Source organism: Atheta coriaria, unplaced genomic scaffold (assembly GCF_025399875.1).
Source record: "Atheta coriaria isolate IRGN ID8LTWV9N9 unplaced genomic scaffold, Caltech_Dcor_3.1 hic_scaffold_5_pilon, whole genome shotgun sequence".
Classification (NCBI taxonomy): Eukaryota; Metazoa; Arthropoda; class Insecta; order Coleoptera; family Staphylinidae; genus Dalotia; species Dalotia coriaria.
In genome coordinates this window covers 525048-544218 of record NW_027045447.1, presented here as the reverse complement: position 1 = coordinate 544218, position 19171 = coordinate 525048, and the positions used below count along the sequence as shown (strand labels likewise).

The 19171-nt window shown below is 42.2% G+C and overlaps 2 protein-coding genes across 5 annotated transcripts; one reads left to right on the top strand and one right to left on the bottom strand.

Annotated features, from left to right (window-relative positions):
- The first annotated feature begins 24 nt into the window (after nt 1-24).
- On the top strand, nt 25-1585 carry LOC135791945 (uncharacterized). The gene is made up of 3 exons (XM_065302551.1): nt 25-663; nt 718-955; nt 1015-1585. Exons 1-3 carry the CDS (start codon nt 167-169, stop codon nt 1258-1260), a joined length of 981 nt encoding a protein of 326 aa, XP_065158623.1. The 5' UTR covers nt 25-166; the 3' UTR covers nt 1261-1585.
- Nucleotides 1452-18041, bottom strand: LOC135791944 (protein kinase C-binding protein NELL1-like). Of its 4 annotated transcripts, none has more exons than XM_065302547.1 (13): nt 17425-18041; nt 9888-10043; nt 8632-9059; nt 8161-8316; nt 7956-8084; nt 7800-7893; nt 7543-7734; nt 7274-7393; nt 6793-7053; nt 6494-6730; nt 5841-6433; nt 5296-5345; nt 1452-4434 (listed from the first exon to the last, which is right to left on the bottom strand). In XM_065302547.1, the coding sequence occupies exons 1-13, from the start codon at nt 17492-17494 to the stop codon at nt 4140-4142; spliced, it is 2781 nt and encodes a 926-aa protein (XP_065158619.1). In that variant the 5' UTR covers nt 17495-18041; the 3' UTR covers nt 1452-4139. The 4 variants fall into 4 exon arrangements, with proteins under 4 accessions (XP_065158619.1, XP_065158620.1, XP_065158622.1 ...); XM_065302548.1 differs by having other exon boundaries at nt 5325-5345; nt 17425-18040; XM_065302550.1 differs by lacking the exon at nt 7274-7393.
- Nucleotides 18042-19171: the final 1130 nt, after the last annotated feature.

Sequence of the window (19171 nt, the reverse complement as noted above, 5' to 3'; positions counted from 1 at the left end):
AATTAAATATACAGAGATGTTCGTAATGTCAGTCGTAGACGTGAAGCTATAACCTAATTGTTAACCTTAGAATTGCGGTTTTCGGCCCTACACAGCTCGCATAAATCGGACGAGGTATTCACAACAAAAAAGAAGAAAATAGTTGAAACACAACGTTGAGATTCATATGGGTTTGATTGAAGATGAGTTATCCGAAGTTAAGCAGCTCTGCGAACGCCGAATCCACGGTTCTAAGCTCGTCGCCTGTGTGCCATCCATGATCCGCGTCGAGATTAAAAAGACCGACTTCAAACACTTTATCGTGTGTATGCAATTTCCGCAAGACTACCCAAAAAGTTGCCTAATTATTGAACTCAAGAGCAAAACTCTATCCGAACGCCTGCTGCAGGGCCTATCAAATATCTGTGACCAGGAATGCAAAAAGTATCTGGGCAAGCCACAAATCTTGCCAGCACTTACCTTTCTTCACAATTTCATCAATGAAAATGCACTGTCCTGTTGCTACGATGAAATAAGCAGCATCAGAAAACTGCTGGCTGACGATAGGGATGAGTTCAAATTGAGGCAGAAGTCATCCTGTATACATCTAAAAGCATTCAACAAACAGTACTACTTGAGTGCTAAACTAGTTATACCTGATAATTACCCACAAACAGCGTTAAGGTTAGTTTACATTTGTATAATTATAAACATATTTTATTTATCATAATGTTTCAGTATTGAAAATGTGGATTCCAATTTTCCACCATCACTCACTTATCACATTGTTACGCAAGCAAAGGAACTTGCTAGGCAGTGTGTGGAACCCCCCTTAAGACCCAAAAAGAATGATCCACCGTTTAAAAAGTCGCCATCTTTGGAGAAAGCCTGCACATTTATGATCAACAGTGTGAAACACTTGCCTGATGAAAAATGTCAGTACTGCAAGGAACAGGGATTACCTCCAGATCCAGATGTAATAACATTGTTTACTTTCATTTCACTCTCACTATTTGTTTGCTTGTGTGCTTGCAGTTGATTGAAAGCAATCCGAGCGCGCCGAAACATGTCGAACGCGTGTATTGCGGCCATCTTTATCACCTGCAGTGTCTGCAAGAGTACATGGGCAAGCCGCCGTTCGGAAACAAACGCTGCCAGACATGCAACAAACTAATCTTTCATCACAAATGGTCGCTGAGCGATAAACTCGCCGAAGATCGATGGGCGCACGAACAAGCGCGCGAGCGTGAACTCAGCGAGGTGGAAGAGTTTTTTAAATAAATCCCCTGCGAAAACAAATGACAATGTGTCGTAATCGTTCAGACAAATTCGACAAGGCGCAAACATTGCCTTTTTATCATTTTATTTGTTATGATTGGCACACATTCTCATTTACAAAAACAAAACTAGTTTTTTTTTTTACGATTACGGCAATTCTTAAAGTTGTTTGTTTGTTAACCTTCTGTACTGTGTATGCATTAGTGATTTTCATTTTCGTTCTTATTTTCTTTTCATATAATATAATACAATAATAAATACAATCCTTCAGTATTTGAAACTGTGTACAAAAAAGGATGATTAAACAGACAATAGTTGAATATCTAAACGCCACGCGCATTTCTTTTTGTTTGGGTTTTCAATAGTTTTTTTTGATTGTACAAACACCTAAAAGTTGAACGAATCAAAATGAATACATCATGAATATATTAGTAGTACATATATCGTGTTATTTTCACTAACGCTTCATTCTAGAAAAGGGCTAATTTCATATCAAACACAATAAATTAATGGTGAAATCAAATCAAAAACACAACGAGTGTCCGTGTTCCAAAGTTGAGTTGCTGTGCTTGCAAAGCCCTCCTCTTTCTACGTCTGTCATACCGCAAACAATCAATGTGCATTTAGTGATTTTTCACATCGTCTTAAAAATCATTTTGCATTTCCATTTATATATATATTGACACAACGATTCGTAGCCTCGCGCGTTTACAATTCCATCGTTCGTACACTTAACTAAATAATCTTATATACAATGGTGAACTCTTCGACGTCGTTACACACGAGTAAAAAAAATATTTTTAAAATAGAGAATCCGGTCTGTCCTAACTGCACACTAGGTAAATCTCTAGTTTTTTTTCTTTTTGCTTAAACGGCCATTATGAGCAATACAATAAATAATGCGTAGTTGTAGTTGCCGTCGATTATATATCATCCAGCGCGAAAAATATCCCATCCTAACGCAATCTTTATACAATATCAAAGTAATGAGATTGAATCAAATCGTACGAATTCGTTGTATGTTTTTTGTGTAAATCCAGCATGCCTTCCAACGTTCTGCCATTTTGGTTTCGATTTGTTAATATATCAATCTACTTATCAATTATGAATTTAGTTAACATCGCTTCGTCGTTGAATGAGAGTCGCAAGTTGCAGGCGAAACAATGAGATCGAATCCAGAGTCGACAAAGAGCTTGTTGATCAAAGAGTTATATTACTGCCGATGTTTGCGAGCGCAACCAATACAAAAATGTATATATTTAGTTTAATTTGATAGTGTCTCCTTTGTTGTAGCCTACCTAATAATAGTATTTTAATATAGTTCATTTGTGCTAAGTACATCGTTTAGTAATTATTATTTTTCTTGTCAATTTCATTCGTTAAAGTTATAAACATTATTATTAGTTATTCATAGAATCTCTATATTTCTTGGTATCTTTAAATTTGTTCATATAATAATCTGCATATCTTCATTACCTTAGTTAAATATTAATTCGTTAATTAACCAACTGCCTGCTATGAATGGATGTACATTGGTATCGTTTATTTTCTTGTTAGTTTAAAATGCAATATGCTCTCGCGTTAAATACGTTCAATTTCCATATTTTATTAGAATAATTTATTGTTTTGAAAACGTGTTCGTTATCGAGTTCAATTCTGCAACAGGCGCGTAATAAGCACGCAGGAACTAATACAAGATATTTACTTATGCCTCCCTTAAATTTAGATCATTTTACTTCGTATTTAATAAATTGGAAAAAGTTATTAATTATTAGTCTCATTGAACGATATCACAATTTTAATATTGCAATAATTTTCATTTTGATCATGCCATCCTGCCACCGCTTCGCACACTACGACCCACCCGCCAAGATTGCCCGCCATTTTGTAATTCTGTTCAATGCTAGTGTGTTCGTTATTTATAAGAATTCTCATTAATTTGGTTACGCTTTAAACTTAAACTTAATATGTTACATCGCTAGATATGCTTTCGTCAATTGTATCAATTGTATCCGCGTCGATGTCGTGTAAAATCCCATTCGCGTCGTCCCCCACTGCCCCTCGTCGTGCCCTTCGTCGTTCTGCCGAAATAATTTAGAAAAGACCCCGTTGACTAGAATTTAAATAGTAATTAATTAATTAGTGTTACCTTTACATTTATACATATCTGCCTAAAGAATGCGTCCGCGTTCCGTGCGTGTCCAGGAAACGTCATTTTTTCTTTTCTTTGTTTTTAGTTTAGCTTCACTTAGCGCACTAGTATTATAATTATAAACGATTATTGTACCATCAACAAATGGTATGTGCGTATTCCACATCATAGTGACATTTTCTTGTTAGCAATTTGCATGATTAAGTCATAACGTAACGAATAAAATAATTCAACGTGTTTTGTTTTAGCTTTTCGTCTGCTTTGTACGGAAGGCACATACTACATGTTGTTGTTGCATTCAATTATTATTGTTCTTGAAATTCATTATTTCAGCCCGCCCCAAGTGAAATGCTTTGGGTGAGTGAGTGAGGTGTAGCACTAGCTGCATTCCCAAAATCGCGGCCATGTTTTTTGTTTTTGTTTTATAAACTAGGAAGACTGTTGCAAATCCTTAGCAAAGCACGTCTCGAAATGGATAGCTCACGACCGTTTTGTACGTGCATCTCGATTTTTCGACCACCATTTGTTTGATAGATGCTAGTTTGATTGTAGCGTGCCGCACACAACCATCGCCGCCATCTTGAACCTGGCGCCGAATTCGACATCAAAACGCTACGAATTGTATTATCGTGTGGTGGTGGTGGTTTTGTTACAATTGTGTATGTGTGAGTGTATGTGTGTGGTGGTGGTGGCTACGGATCGATGGATGCTGGCGCTTTATCAGGTGTTATCAGGAATGTGGACCGACAGCGTCGACCGTCGACGTGGTGCGTGCGCTGCGCTCAGCCGGCGTTCCGTACGTTTTCAGTCTTGTTGTGGCCCGACAGCGCCGCCTCGTCGCGGCCGCCGCCGCCGCCGCGAGCAGCGTCAGCGACCGCGCGATTTGATTGTTTGCGATTATTGTCATCGGCGTGGGTCTGGTCTGGGGCGGTGGGCGCTGCGGCGGTCGCCATGCCGTCGTATCCAACCGTACGCGTCGCATTGTCATCACAATCGAGATTATAACTGCAGCAAAGCACTCCGTCCTGCGAACAAGTGCAAAACAGAACGCGAACCAAGCGCGCTTTTAGTCGAAAAGTTGTCAACGCCGTTCGGGCAACACGCTCGCACTCCCTCCTGGAGGAGGACTCCCTCTCTTGTGGGTCTTTAACGCGGGTGCAACTCTGAAAATGCGCCAACTCAAGAGGGGGTGCAAGTTGTTGCAGCGCCAAAAGTTCAACAGCTAAGAGAGGTGCTTAATAATTTAGCGACGCAAGTTCGCAGGAAGTTTTTCACTCACAAGACGAGTCTTGCCAACTTGCGCCGCGAAAGAAAGAAAATGAAATTACTGTGATATTTGGTGCACACGTCTAATCGTTAACGTGATTGCTCATGTTTCACATCGGAAATATTGCCCCCGGTGAACTTATCCAATCATTCATCGACAGACAGAGTCAATGCAATGAGAAAGTTATGCACATGCCACATTCAAACCATTAGCCAGTCACAATCACGTCGATTACACACACGAAAAAAGGTGGAAAATGCCATCTAACTAAGTTACCAACTAACTACTACCAAAGGAGAGGTGTGTGAACATGCAATCGTCAAAAAGAAAAATAAATTACGGCAATACACATCTATAGAAGTGCTGTTTGTGTTGAGTTCATAATAGAATTAAGAAAACTCTTCTTGAATTGAATATGTTTGTATATAGGTATGTGTGACGAATTGATGTTTGCGTCTACAAAATGTTTCGATAACAAAAATCAGGCACAAATCAATTTCTGGCAGGCACTACTAGAGGTGTGTATAGTTTTTTTTTTTGAATGAATTGATTGCATTTTTGCGGTTTTTTTCTTTTTGGTTTGATTGATTGATTTGTGTAGTTAGAGTGATGTGTTTACCGATGCACACAACACGCGACATTGCTCACCAGTTGGGCGCAGAACGGCACCTGCAAGGGAAGGCAGTGTTAATTGTTAGTATTTGCCTAGCGTAGCCCGCCAGCCTCTAGCACTACCCAGAAGGCTAGCCATGCTGATGAGGTTGTATGTACGCTGAAAATTTCCACAACAATCATGCTCCTACCACGGCGGCCATCTTATACAACACGCCCGCCATTGCACGGAAGATCATTCTTGTGAAAATCCCCACATCAAAAGTAAACCATGATATCGCATAATAATTTCTCAAAATAGAACAAAATAATGAATGACCCCCAAGTCAGGGTTCTAAAAAAACCGGCCTCGTCTGATCGTTCACTCCCTCACTCTCTAAAGCGCTATGAATGCACAAGCATACGTCATTAATATATTAATCGATTGATTAGTTGATGAATGAGTACGCTGGCATGAGCTGGTGGTCCGTACCGTACCTGTTCGACGGGCGTCGCAAATCGTCCGCGAGAGGCATGCGAAAGATGCGCGCTGTAATGGCGCGAGTCACTCACCTGGCAATTGCACACGGAGCACGGATCGTTCACGTCGGAGAACTGCGCGCCCGACTCGTACTTGACGCCATTGTACGGACAGGGTTCACCTGTGCGCGTGCCATTACCACTCGGGCATATCTCGGCAGCGCACCGCGGGCAACAGTCACCCGGGTCCTGGATGGGATTGGCGCACGGCAGCAGTGGACACTTTAGGTCCCAGCAGTCCACCTCGCCGTTGAGGCATTCACACGTCTGACACTGGTACGACCACTTCTCGCCATGCATGAGCACTACCTGCGGGAACTCCTGATGGTTGCACGCCAAAGCCGGATCGCACTGTGGGCAGCATTTATCACGCGCAGCGCTCGGCAGCGAACAATTACAAGCGGGTTCAACACAGCGCATCACACCGTTGATGCAAGTGCATCGCTCGCAGGGCCTGCCTGGAGGTGCGAGCGTCGTGCCGTTCGCCACCTCCGTGCCCTGGAATACACAACTATGGCAACTCGGATGCGTGTCATCGCCGCACTCGCACTTGTAGCCGCCTTTGTCATTACTGCACGTCGCTGACGGATGGCACGTGTGCAGATTCTCGGCGCATTCGTTCACGTCTACGGAAAAGACACAAAAGATAACACACGTGTGTCTATCGCATCGTAAACAACACCTACCATCACACAGAGTGCCCAGAATATTGTCTATAAACGTGCTCTTGTAGCCTTTCTTGCAGGCACAGTAATACCACCCAATCATATTGACACACACCGACGAATTGGTGCAGCGATGAAGGTTGCTGGCGCATTCATCGACGTCGCGTTCGCAACTGGTACCCATGTATCCATGGCGGCAGGAACACACGTTCGGTTTCACACACATTCCTCCATTCAGGCACCTCTGAGTGCATACAGCTATATCCAAACCAACAAACATTAACAAAACCCCACAAAATTTGTTTGAAAAAAAAACTTACGTCTACACTTGTAGCCATCGCCTGTATAACCAGGCCGGCACACACAGTGATAACTACCCTGCGTGTTAATACAATCCGCATTCGGGTCACAGTTGTGTTCACCCGTACTGCACTCGTCCAATTCGGCGCAATTAAACTTGTCCACCCGTCTATAACCGGGCAGGCATTCACATATATAGGAACCTTTAGTATTTACACATTTTGTATTCAGATGACAGTGGTGCCCTTCCAGCCCGCCCTCCTGCTGACACTCGTCGATATCTAAACAACCACCACACACATTTACCAACAAAGATCTCCTTGGTGTGATGCGCAGGCAAGGGCAATCACAGCATTTACATAAGTACAAATGTTTAGCACAAAATGGCGTCGGAAATCTGCATAATATTAGTAGGCATCATGTTCATCACCCTTGCCTGCATAATGAATTCATGCGAGAGATGAGATGTTCGTGCATGTAAATGAAATGTAAATTAGTTACCACTGCAAGTGTGTCCGTCGCCCTGGAAGCCTTGATCGCAATGACAAGCGTAAGTCGTTTGCAGATTCAAGCAGGAGGCATTAGCGTGACAAGTGTGTCCCTTGGCGCAGTAATCTGCCCCTGTTGTTGAATAAATGAAGAGAGCGCCGGAGCGTTAGTAGGAGTTAACGTTAGTGTGAAGCGCACGCGCGTTTATGCATAAGATTAGTCATGTTTCGGATTAATTTGCGTCAAAAAAAAAAAGGTTACACAGTTTATGTTGGGCGTACCTGGGCAAAACTTGCAGCACTCGCCAGGCATCGAGAGCTGCTGGTCGGGTAGACACGTCAGCTTGGGACATTGCTTCAGCGGGTCCATTTTGAAACACATCATGCTGCCATCTTCGCATGTACACTGCGAGCATTGTTTAACAACGACCTGATCGCCGTGATCATAGAATACACCTCTAAATAGGCAGTGCCCTTAAATCAAAACAAGAAACAAATTGTGTTAAATCACTTGCGCATGCGCAGTAAATCCTACTTACGTAAGCAACTTTGACAGCATTCGCCTGTTTTATTCACTGGTTTCTTGCACGTGAGTATCGGACACTCCACCGGACGACATTGCACGTCACCATGCTGAACAAACAAAAAAATATTGAAATAAAAGTTGATTTTGATGATTTTTTATTATAGCTTACCACACAGGTACACAGGTCGCAGTCCTGCTCCCAGGTGGCCCCATCCGGATGCAGCGTGTTGTTCACCCAGCAGGACTTGGGACAATCGCACTCCTCCACCTTGCCGATGCGCCCCTCGGCAGCGACCAACTGCAAAACAGAGAATTATATACAATCAAAACATTGTACTGAACGCATAAGGGACGTTACATGGTAGTCCATATACCCTTTCGGAAAGTTCCTCAAGATGCCGCGTCAGCTCCAGCACGGTGTTCTGCAGCAGCGAGAACTGGCCGCACGTCGGGCAGGTGGAGTCCAGGCTCGGGCAGAGGGAGAGGTAGCCATGCGGTCCGGTTATCAGTCGCACGTCCTGCATCGCGCCCTGCAAACGCAAACAGGAATGATTAATGGAACAAGTTCGTTGACATCAACAGCGTTGGTGTGTGTGCGTGTGGGGGTAGATGGTAAACGTGTTAGTTACGAGGGTAATTACTCGCTTTTCCAAGCAATTAGAAAACCTGCCCGCCGCAGAAAAGCGGTTAATTCATCAAGCAATTTGTCACGGACATACACATTGGTCAAGCGGATTGGATTAATATCAACGCTTTCCATTGAAAAACATTTTGTATGCGCGTATAAAAAATGCAAATTTATGCATTTCGCGTGCATTTCCCTAATTGAAACATTTTCCGTTTACCTTGAATTGATAATGCCTATTGCGTTGACCAAGCCAGAGCTGTGCGGGTTTGGTGAAGTTCTGTTGCGGCGGGCCGTTCTGCAGAAGACGCTTGTAGAGGCGATGGCAGTCGACGAGCAGCTCGACCTGCGACCCGCTCACCGACAGGATGACGTGATGCCAGACGTCGTCCGCCAGCCGATAAGGAAACGTTTCGACGTTGACGGTGCCGTCGCGTCGTGACGTATAATGCAGCCGGATTTCATTGCGACGCCCGCTCGACTGCAGCTCCAGGTAGCGGTTGATATCGTCGGCGAAGCTGACAATCGCCGCCGTGTTGCCGCTCTCCTGCTTGACGAACGCCGAGATCATGAACTCGGGACTGCGACCGATCAATTCGGTCACCTGATGGAAGGCCGCTGGTGGTAGCTTCAAACCTCTGTGGTCACCTACAGACAAAAATCACAAAATAATAAATTTAATTATGGTAATATGCGATAGTGGTATCGATTTTAATAGTGAATAGTGAATAGCTGGAAAAGTAATTAATGATGAATGAACTCGCAGTCATTCATTCGAAAATTCAATTTCATTATCATAAACGATAATGCGCGCAAGGTGGGTGAAGGTGTTGCGCCCTCCAGGGAGACGTCGTTACACCGTAATCTAAGAATTTACGACTTGGACGGGGTGCGGGGAAATGATTGCACCTCGGCGAGCGTGTGCATCGCACGACCTCATTACGCCAGCATTAAGCGAAAGTAGCAAATACTAAAAGATTAATAGTTAAAAACACGTGAAAATCGATATGGTGATGATTAAAATTCAATTCTCTGTCAGAAACTATTTTTCTACTGCAATTAAGGGCAAAATATCAACAAAAAAATTAAATCCACAAAACACAAAAATTACAAAATTAATTTCTGCATAATATTTTATTTACCAATGATGTATATTTAATATTTCCGTAGATATTTCAAGTTTTAACTTATTTATTACACTCGTGAATATAAAGCATTGTTTTCCACTCTTGGTGCGTAATGCGGGTGATTCTCGAATGTGGCTACTGTTATTATTGACCAGTACGCTTGTAACGCGCTATAAAACTTTACGATTAGCAGCGTGGCGGCAAAATAATTAGCATGACGTCTAGACGCTGAAAACTGGCGCGCACAAAAGAGTAATCTCGTCACACACGCCTGATCGACTCATTTGAATCAATAGCGCTTATAGAAACTAATTTACGCCGAAAACGCATTGGATTATTAGGGTGTTACCTTGAAGTTTATAGGCAGGCTGGTACGGTAGGGGCCCTGGGATGATAGTGACCCCCGGCATTGTGGTGTTGTGCAATCCCAAGGCCCCCAGGAGGTCGATTGATCGTTCGGGGTGTTTGTTCGCCGCGTTTAGCACGTCGGGATCGTGGCCGGTCGCTGCAACAACACAAAAAAAAATGCAATTAGATCAAAAATCAGGGCAGATGTAGCACTACAAGATAATCCAGAGTGCTGATGTTGCATCACTCATTAAATATGATACTTTGTACTCGTACCAAATCACAGCAGGAAAAGTCATAAGAAAAGTCGTAAAATGTGACACGTCAAGCACGCGAATAAAAATTGATGCAACACTTGCAACTTTTTGTCTTCTCTATGCTTGGCATTTTCATATTTATATTATCGCATCTCATATGAGAGTAGAATAAATGATTAGATCCTAAGTCGACGCAGACAGGACGCCGACGAGGCTATTCATTCTTCCGCTATCCGTTCCGAATGTTGTGTTTGTAGTATTTACGATGTCGGGCCGCGGATGCGCCAGCCCGAGCGGCGCCTTTTCAACTCTCGCAGCCGATGCTGTTGCTGCTCAAGAACAAACCGAATTACTGAAACACTCAAATCGTCCGCGGCGCCGTAAATTTCGCAACTTTTCGCACAACTTCCTCACCACACACTACTCACTACTTTCCGATTAATAAAAGAACTGCAATGATTTAGTACTCATACTGCATTCGGATTTTTCGCCGCGGTGTGATTGAAGTTCTTTCATAATGCGCATTATCCTTGTTTAAATATTTAACGATTCGATAACGAAACTTTAGCGTTGTCGTAATCTCAACGCTTGTAAATCTAAATCTAAACGTTTGCCTTTTTGTTTCTCGCGTAGATTTTTATTCCCATTATTGTCGCATCTTTTTCACTTCAGGAAATAAACAAAAAGCGCTCGGAAAAGCATCAGATGCAGAAAAGAATAAAATTTTTGTCATTCCCGCATGATTTGTATTCCGTTTGCGTTGTGCAGTTTCAACGATTGAATATTATACAGGGTGTTAGGTTAAAACCCAAAATAAAACACGATTTAAATTCGATATTTACGAATTTAAACACATTGTATAAGATATTTTTGTGACTGTTATATAAGCAGAGAATTATTATTCCACTCGGAATAATAAAACATATTACGCAACGTTTCAGTTGCACTCGCCCGCAATTTTCCACTTAAAGGGTTGGAAAATAATTCAGTGCAAACTTTATCACACCGCATTTGAACTCCCAGTATACGTTTTGGAAATTTTATTGCAAGGGGAGCGCGCATAAAACACGACCGTAAATTAATTCTTTATCGCTCTGGAATGATCTACATATTTCGGTGGGTAGGTATTTTCGCAGGGTCAGTTTTAAATGAATTCGCAGACGGGGCGCTTATGCTACGCGAATTTATCGTCCGGGGGAGTCAAAGTCACGTCTTGCATTCGTGAATTTCCACCAGAGCAGTAATTCACCAAAGTTGTGTCTACGTGAAAGAAAGTAAAGTGCGGGTGCTAATTGCGTTTGTGTCCCTGTTTACGTTCGCCCTTCGAACGTAGGGCGACAGGGGTGGGCTAATGTGCTTTCACGCTTCGCGACGCTGGGAATTTTGGCAGGTGATGGCAACAATCAAACGGATATGCACTTCAGGAGTCACCAATTGTACAATGTTGAAACAAAAATTATGTAAGCATATTTATCTGCATGTTTTTGTAATAATTCTCAAGTTTTATTTTCTTACTTGTTGCTAGGATTTGAAATTTAAGCAATATATACATAGAGAGAAGCGAATAAAAATGACGTGTTTTCCGAACCGCACAGATTTCTCTCCCGCGCACGTATAGTTTTCAAGTGTGCGCCGCCGGCGACGACGACACGACGCGATAAATCGTCTGGCACTCCGCGCCGTTTCTAAAAGGTTCAAAAGCATCCGATTCGTCATTACTTCAACACCTTCGGCATCATCCGGCCCTCCCTCGCGTTCGTTTTAATTTCGTCCAGATGCGCCAGGTACCCGCACCGCGCCGCCAGCGGAAGCCAATATAAGTTATCGCAGACAACACACACACACACACACACAGAGAGAGAAAAAAAAAGGCGGTAGATTAATTAGCAGCGTCGAATACAGCGCGACACCTAAAATAAATAGTAAATAGTGTGATAACTCCATCGTCGCGCGCGCGCAGACAATTGTTGGATACACTCCAATCGAGAGAATCACGCCATGACACCGCACACACGGCGACATCTATTTTTAATTTTCAGAACTAATTAATTGAAGACCAGCGCGTGTCATTGGCAGTCGATGATTTCGCGAGTTAGAAACACAGGAAACACTGCAGCTGGCGGACGCAGGACGCAAATGGTCCCTTGAGTCCAAACTAATTTCACATCTCATCGCACACCTTATTGGCATTAGAGACGGTTAATTACGCAGTGGGAGAGTGAAAACCAAAATGTGCTTGGTGGGAAATTTAAGACTATTTGCAAATTAAATTACAATTTACTATCAAGGCAAGAAAAAGGTGTGTCATCATTTTCTTTTTCTTTTGTTTCCTTCGTGTTTAGAAGGTGTAAATAGTAATATATCTTCAGAAAAGACTATAAAACACAATGTGGTAGTAAAAATGAAGATTACACACGTAATTTTCATTAAATTCTGTTTTTTTTTATTGTTGGTGGTGGCAACCATCAAAATACAAACATTTTCGCTTTTTAATTAATAAATTACTTGTAAAAAAAGTAATTTTCGATAAAATAATTTATTTATAGTCAAGACATGAACTAAACTGCCATGAATCAATAGAAAATTCGATAAAAACGAAAAAATAAATTTTTTGATGTAAATATTTATAAGAAATGTAATTTCCGAATGCATTAGCCTGATGCAATATGCAATTGCAGACAGCGTGTGAGATCTCTCGCGTTTCCTTCCCTCGTGACCTCGTTTTCGTTTTAGAATTTCCATTACGCGCGTCCGTCATTCTTTTCGACTTTGACTTCGACACACACACACATGGGGGGCATTGTGTTAATTGTTCGCGGGCGGATTTTCAATTCGGCGTGTTTTCGACGAGTGCGCGCCTCCGGCAAAGGAGCACACGTAAGGAGGCGAAAGATAAAGATGCGGAAATCAATATCCATGCACAGAGAGCGGGTCACGAGCGGCGGCAGGCGGAGCCGAAAAGCCGCCCGCATTACAATTTTCAGCAACGCCGCCGCCACTACACTACTACAACCACCACCGCAGCCGTCGCGGGCGCAAAGAACAAATAAAAATAGGACAAACATCTGATTTGATTCAGAATGGCAACACTACACGTGATTGATCAGCAGGTTCACTTTCGCGACCTAATTTTCCACCGCTGAAAATTTACATATTCTAATGGTCTCGGTTGATTTATTTTTATTTCGTGCACTTTGTTTGTATTGTATGTGAGCATTAATTTCCCACTTTAAAGGTGTACAATGACATGCACTAAATGTGAGACTGAAGGAAAACTGATTTCCAACCGCTGATAGCGTGTGTTTTAGCCTTAATTGCAAAATTCAACTCCCGAAGAAAAATTAATTTTGTTTACGCTCGGCCCCCGAGTCCTTGACTCTTGCAATTAAATGAGATAATGCATCGAGATGAAGACGAGGGTAATTTAATTGGCGTGTTTACATAATTCGCCAAATTGACAGCGAATGCCAGTGAGGAGTCGAATTATCGGCATCTTCCTGAAGCGCCGAAGAAAACATAATTAAATCGTTATCGCGGCGGGCGCGCAGAATGTCATTTGCGGCATTGTGCGCAATTATATGCGCCCCGCGCGAGAAACGAAAATCAAATCAATGTCAAATAGGTCAGGAGAGAAGCGCGAGCAGCAGCGGGATTTAAAGAGACGCGCTTACGTGAACACATCGACTTTAAATTCGATGTGTCGCGATGCGCGTTTCGATGAATCAGCTTAATTGCGCGCCGCCGCCGCCGCGAAGAAATGTGATGGTCTAAGGACAAACGCCGCTAATTTGTGGGTCAGATTACGCAATTTATTTCGAATGCAGCAACGCAATTTCGATACGCGCGCACATGTGCACATTGTGCAATACAATAGCGAAAAAAAAAACAGCGCCCGATGGAAATTTTAAGTAATACGGAAATTGTCTCTTTGCGTGCTGGCTTTTTATGACAATTCTATGTTTTATAGGTTTACGGTCCACAATCAATACCGGTGGTAATAGTATAACGCGATACGCGCACGCTAATAGAGCGGGCGGGCCGAAACAAGAAACAAGAGCGCCGACCAACGCGCGTCGATGTAAAACTATTCCGGCCTTATCTTGCTTAAATATTTATATTACACGTGAGTGCCAGCACGCCCCGCCGCGTGTTAATTATTCGTGTTGACTCTCGCCGCATTTTCAGATCTCCACCCGGCGATAATTATGACATCACAGATGAAAAGTTCATTATCAATATTTGCCACGGTTAAAAATACTCGTTTAACGTCATTCACAATTTATTTCTACACGAATTACCAACAAGAATCCTTCAAAACGTTGGAAATTAATTTTATTTCGTTAAAATTTACGATTTTCACTTCAATACCGGTATTTCGGTAGTTTTCAATTAAAATATCGGTATTACCGGGATTTATTAGACTTATAACTCATTTAACATTATTCATAGTTTATTTTTACTAAAATTATGTCGAAAAACTGTTTTTTGTCTTCATAAAGAAGAAAAATAATTTCATGAGAGTAAAAGTTACAAGAAAATCAGAAAAATTAGGTTTTTAGTTCAATACCGGTATTTTTTCTACTCAAAATATCGGTATAACGGTAATACCGGTATTTATTAAACCAAAAATACTCATTTAACTTTATTCATAGTTGATTTTTACTCAAATTATATCAAAAAACTTATTTTTTGTCTTCAAAAAGTAAAAAATAATTTTATTAAATTAAAAATAGCCAAAAATAGCCAAAAATAAAGTTTTTAGTGCAATACCGGTATTTTTTCTACTCAAAATATTGATATATCGATAATACCGGTATTTATGAAGCTTAAAAATACTCATTCAACATTACTCAGTTTATTTTTACTCAAATTATACCAAAAAACTGAATTTTTGTCTTCAAAAAGTAAAAAAATAGCAAAAAATGAGGTTTTTAGTGCAATACCGGTATTTTTTTTAAACAAAATATCGATATTTCAATAATACCGGTATTTATAAAATTAATTAATTAGATATATTTTAATTTTGTATGCGAAAAAAGCTAAATAAAAACAATTTTACTTTTTATAGAAAAAAATACCGGCATTTCACACCCTTAGACAGTTTTTGACATTTTTTCTACCCTCCCCCTGTATAATTAAACCCCCGTTCCCCTTTTCACACACCCCACACACAAATCACAATAGATAATAGATAATAACGCTCGAGAAACAAATATTTGCAATGTGCGGAAACATGGAACAATTAATTTGAAATAGCCCCGACCTCAGTGTAGCCGGTGACACCCCGGGGTGCTGATACTGGTGATACTGTGCGCTCGGAATTCACATTCCCCATCAGTGCACATTTCCGGGCCACCCCACAAAGATGCTCCGCTAATAAATCATTCGCTCGTGTATGCCTCATGGAATTTGCTTTGTGATCCTACAATATTGTTATCGTTATGCCAAAAACCAAAATATTTCTTCATCCCCGCGATTAATTCACGGCAATAAAACTGAAATTATATCACATTTTTTTTGTGTGTGTATGAAATTCATACGTGGTATGTACGTAAACAAAAACAAATTAATAATATTATCGACTCTTGTCGCATTATCGTTAATGTGCTTTCCAGGAAAATTGTTTACGTGCAGCAGATAATAAATTTATTCAATACTCGCGCGACTGTCAATGAAATTGTTTTTTTCGCGCTAATCATCTTTTATCGATTTATGATTACGAACAGCGCGCGTTACTTTAAAGATTTACCAATGGCAAACAGCGCGAATGCGGTGTAAATTGTTTGAGTTGGAGTTTTGACTTTGAGCACTTTGCCAAATCAATATTTATACAATAATTGAATCGCATTAAAACATCGCGCGTGCGGAAAAACTTTCAACAGGCATTCGGGAAAACGCAAGCGTAAATATTGACGCAGTGATTCGCTGTCGTTCGACAAACTAAATAAATTAAAACTATCCGTTTATGTCCTGCGCTGTCCGCGCGCGGATCACAAGTGGAAAACTGGTTACAATCCGCGAATGTTTTAATATCAAAAGTTGAAATTACCAATCAACAACAAAACTGGTGCCGGACAGTCTGCGCGACATCCTTCACTAGTGTTTTATTGCTGTCATAATGAATTTAAACTTTTTTCCGCTGGAAATAATGATTTTCCACGCCAAAAAAAAACGAACGCTACTCGACTTCCGTTTTAGACATTATATTAGCGTATTTACCGGGCGGCTTTATCGCTGCGTTGCTTTTGAGTTATTGCCCTCACGTTCGAGTCGTTTGGTAAAAACTCGAAACCAGAACACACTCACGCTATTTAGTTGCTCATAGGGGTGCAAAGGACAACCAAACAACCACAGAAGTACACGCAATAAACGACTCGCATTTCATTTCATTTCTATTCTTGTTGATTTTTTCTTGCGCTCAGAAAGTTTTTAAAAGTCAATTTATTTCAAGTATTCCATTCGAAATGATTATTACCCCAATTGGAGCGTGGATTACGCATGAATATTTAACTCCCGAAAATATACGAAGTGAGCTCATTTGAATATAAAAGGCGTACATATCGATTAGTTCAGAGTTTGGTTCGCCCCGGCGCGCGTCAAACCGGCCTAGCATTCATTTTTTTTTTATCCTTACGCGCGATTCTTTCGAATTCGCCCTCTCGGGCAACCCCTGAATTTGTATCTTTTTACAACGCCGTCAAAAGTGTAAAGTTTTCGTAAAGGGTGCGTAAAAATGCGATTTTCAAACCGTTTTAAACACAATTTTTCTATTTGATATTGATAATCAGTCGGTGTATTTATTTTTAAATCTGATGTAACAATCGCAGTGCGTTTCGTGCGGCTGCGGCTGGTTTAAGCGCGCCGGACGCAACCAAAATCAATCGCGCTTAATCGATGTCAATTGGCGAAAATATTTCGAGTGTCGCGACTGTCGGAATAACGAGAAGAGAGGCGGCTGGACGCGCCGCCGCGCGACGCTAATTGCCCGCCAATGAATCTCTAATTAACATTATAGCCGCTGGCGTGCAAAAATTAAAGCGCGCGTTAATTGAATGATTGATTTTCAACTTTCAACTCGCAACTTTTTCAACTTGCACATAAGTTTCGCAAGAGTTTTTTTTTTCTCTTACACACACAAGCAAAACGTATTTATTTGAAATGGAATTAATTGTCCCGCCGGCGTGTTGTACAAAATTAAATTAGGTTCAAAATCAATAAACTGCACGAGAGTTGGTGTTGAAATTTTTCCGAATGAATTTTCGAAGCTGCTGCTCTGCTCACCTGAGGCCAGCCACATGAGAGTGGTCCAAATAGCCGCGAGTAGCCAGTCCATGGCCGCGGCCTTTCGCATGCACCGTCAGCCTGAATGGTAACCCCTGGTAAACGACCGCCCCATGGCCGCAGTGCGCGTGTTGGTGGCGGTTGAGACGATGGGATTAGGGGTACGCTGCTGGAGAAGCTCGCACACCACTCGCACTCGCACGGATTGTGGATGTAGTCCTTCGCGTCGGGGTATAGCAGGACGAGACAACTTGCCGCTTGCCGCCGCACTGCAGGATCGCGCGCGCCGTCAGAGGGGGAGGTCCGGCGCGGCGGTACGACACATGGCCTCTGACTCTCCGGCGCCACTATTTACTATCCTGATGATGATGAGCGCACACACGGCGTGTTTTATATGTGTGTGTGTATGTTGGGTTGCAGTTGTGGTGTGTGTAGGTGGTCGCTGCGAAGAAAGAGGAAGGATGCGCGCCGTTGCGTGGCCCGTGTCTGACTGAACCTATGGACTGAACCGCCGAGCGGGACTGGCTCGCGACGTCGTACACGGCGGCCCGTCGGGGAGCGCGCGGCGGCCACGCAACGCACAGCCGGCAATGCCAACTTTTCCTTCTTCCTCCTTGCCAGCCAGCCGCCCCTTCTTCCTTACTATTCCTTACGTCTACCCCTGTGTACAACGCGCCGGCGCCGCCGAAACAACCCTCGGTGTATTCTACAACTGAAACATTTTTCGTTCAGGTAACGTGCATCGCCACCTGCGAATCCACACCAATCAAACACCAAGGCGCTTATTAGGGGTTAGTGCAACGCAGGTTCAACGAATTCATTAGAATATTATACTTATGAGGATATTTCCCAACGAAATAAAAAAAATTGCACCATTTTGCGGCGTCATGATAAAAATCGATGTTGCGATCGATCGGGCGCCAATATTTCCTTCGCGTGCCGATTCAGCCGAAAAGCGTTTAATTACGCCGCACGGCGACATTTCTGCGGATGATGGTAACCTGCGACCCACTTTACGTGCAATCAACTTTTATTCGATTCATTTCTGTTATCAATATATCATTAATAACATCAATAACCACGTGGCGTGTTGGTGTTGGTATCAAACAAACTTTCAGGCACGTTGTTAAATCAATACGTCATCCACGAATGTATTTTTTCTGGTTTTATACAAAATAAAACTTTTGAGTTGTCGATTTTTGTTTCCATTGACCCTTCGTGTCTGCGTCAGTGCGTCGCTATCCGAACCGGTGAGCTACTTGTTCCGAATGAATTAATAATTAATCAATCAAGCAGTAACCAGATACCAGAAGCTAGAATCGAATTCAAATAATAAGCTTCAACGATGAATTCACCTTGAAACAAAAATAATACGGCTCGTGCCAAGAATAAGAAACCGATGGAAATATGGAAGCGGCGTGCGTAAAGGGACAGGTGTGCACTGTGCACCCCATAAGTCGATGTCAGATGGTCGTGGTCATCCGACCATAACGTACACCGCCATACTGCGCACACGAGTTTTGGTTCAAATGCGTAATGTCGGCGGTGGTGTCTTACGGTTAAAGTTTCAAGCTTCTGCTTCGTCTTCATTTCCTCAAAGTTGTGAATGTGTCGTGTGTCCCTTGGGGCGCAAAGTTAATGGAGGGTGCCGTTGCGGTGCGCAATTTTCGTATTACGGTCATATTAGGTATAATCAACCGTGTGTGCATATGGCACATCGTGGCACGTGGCTAAGTAGTCCGAAGAA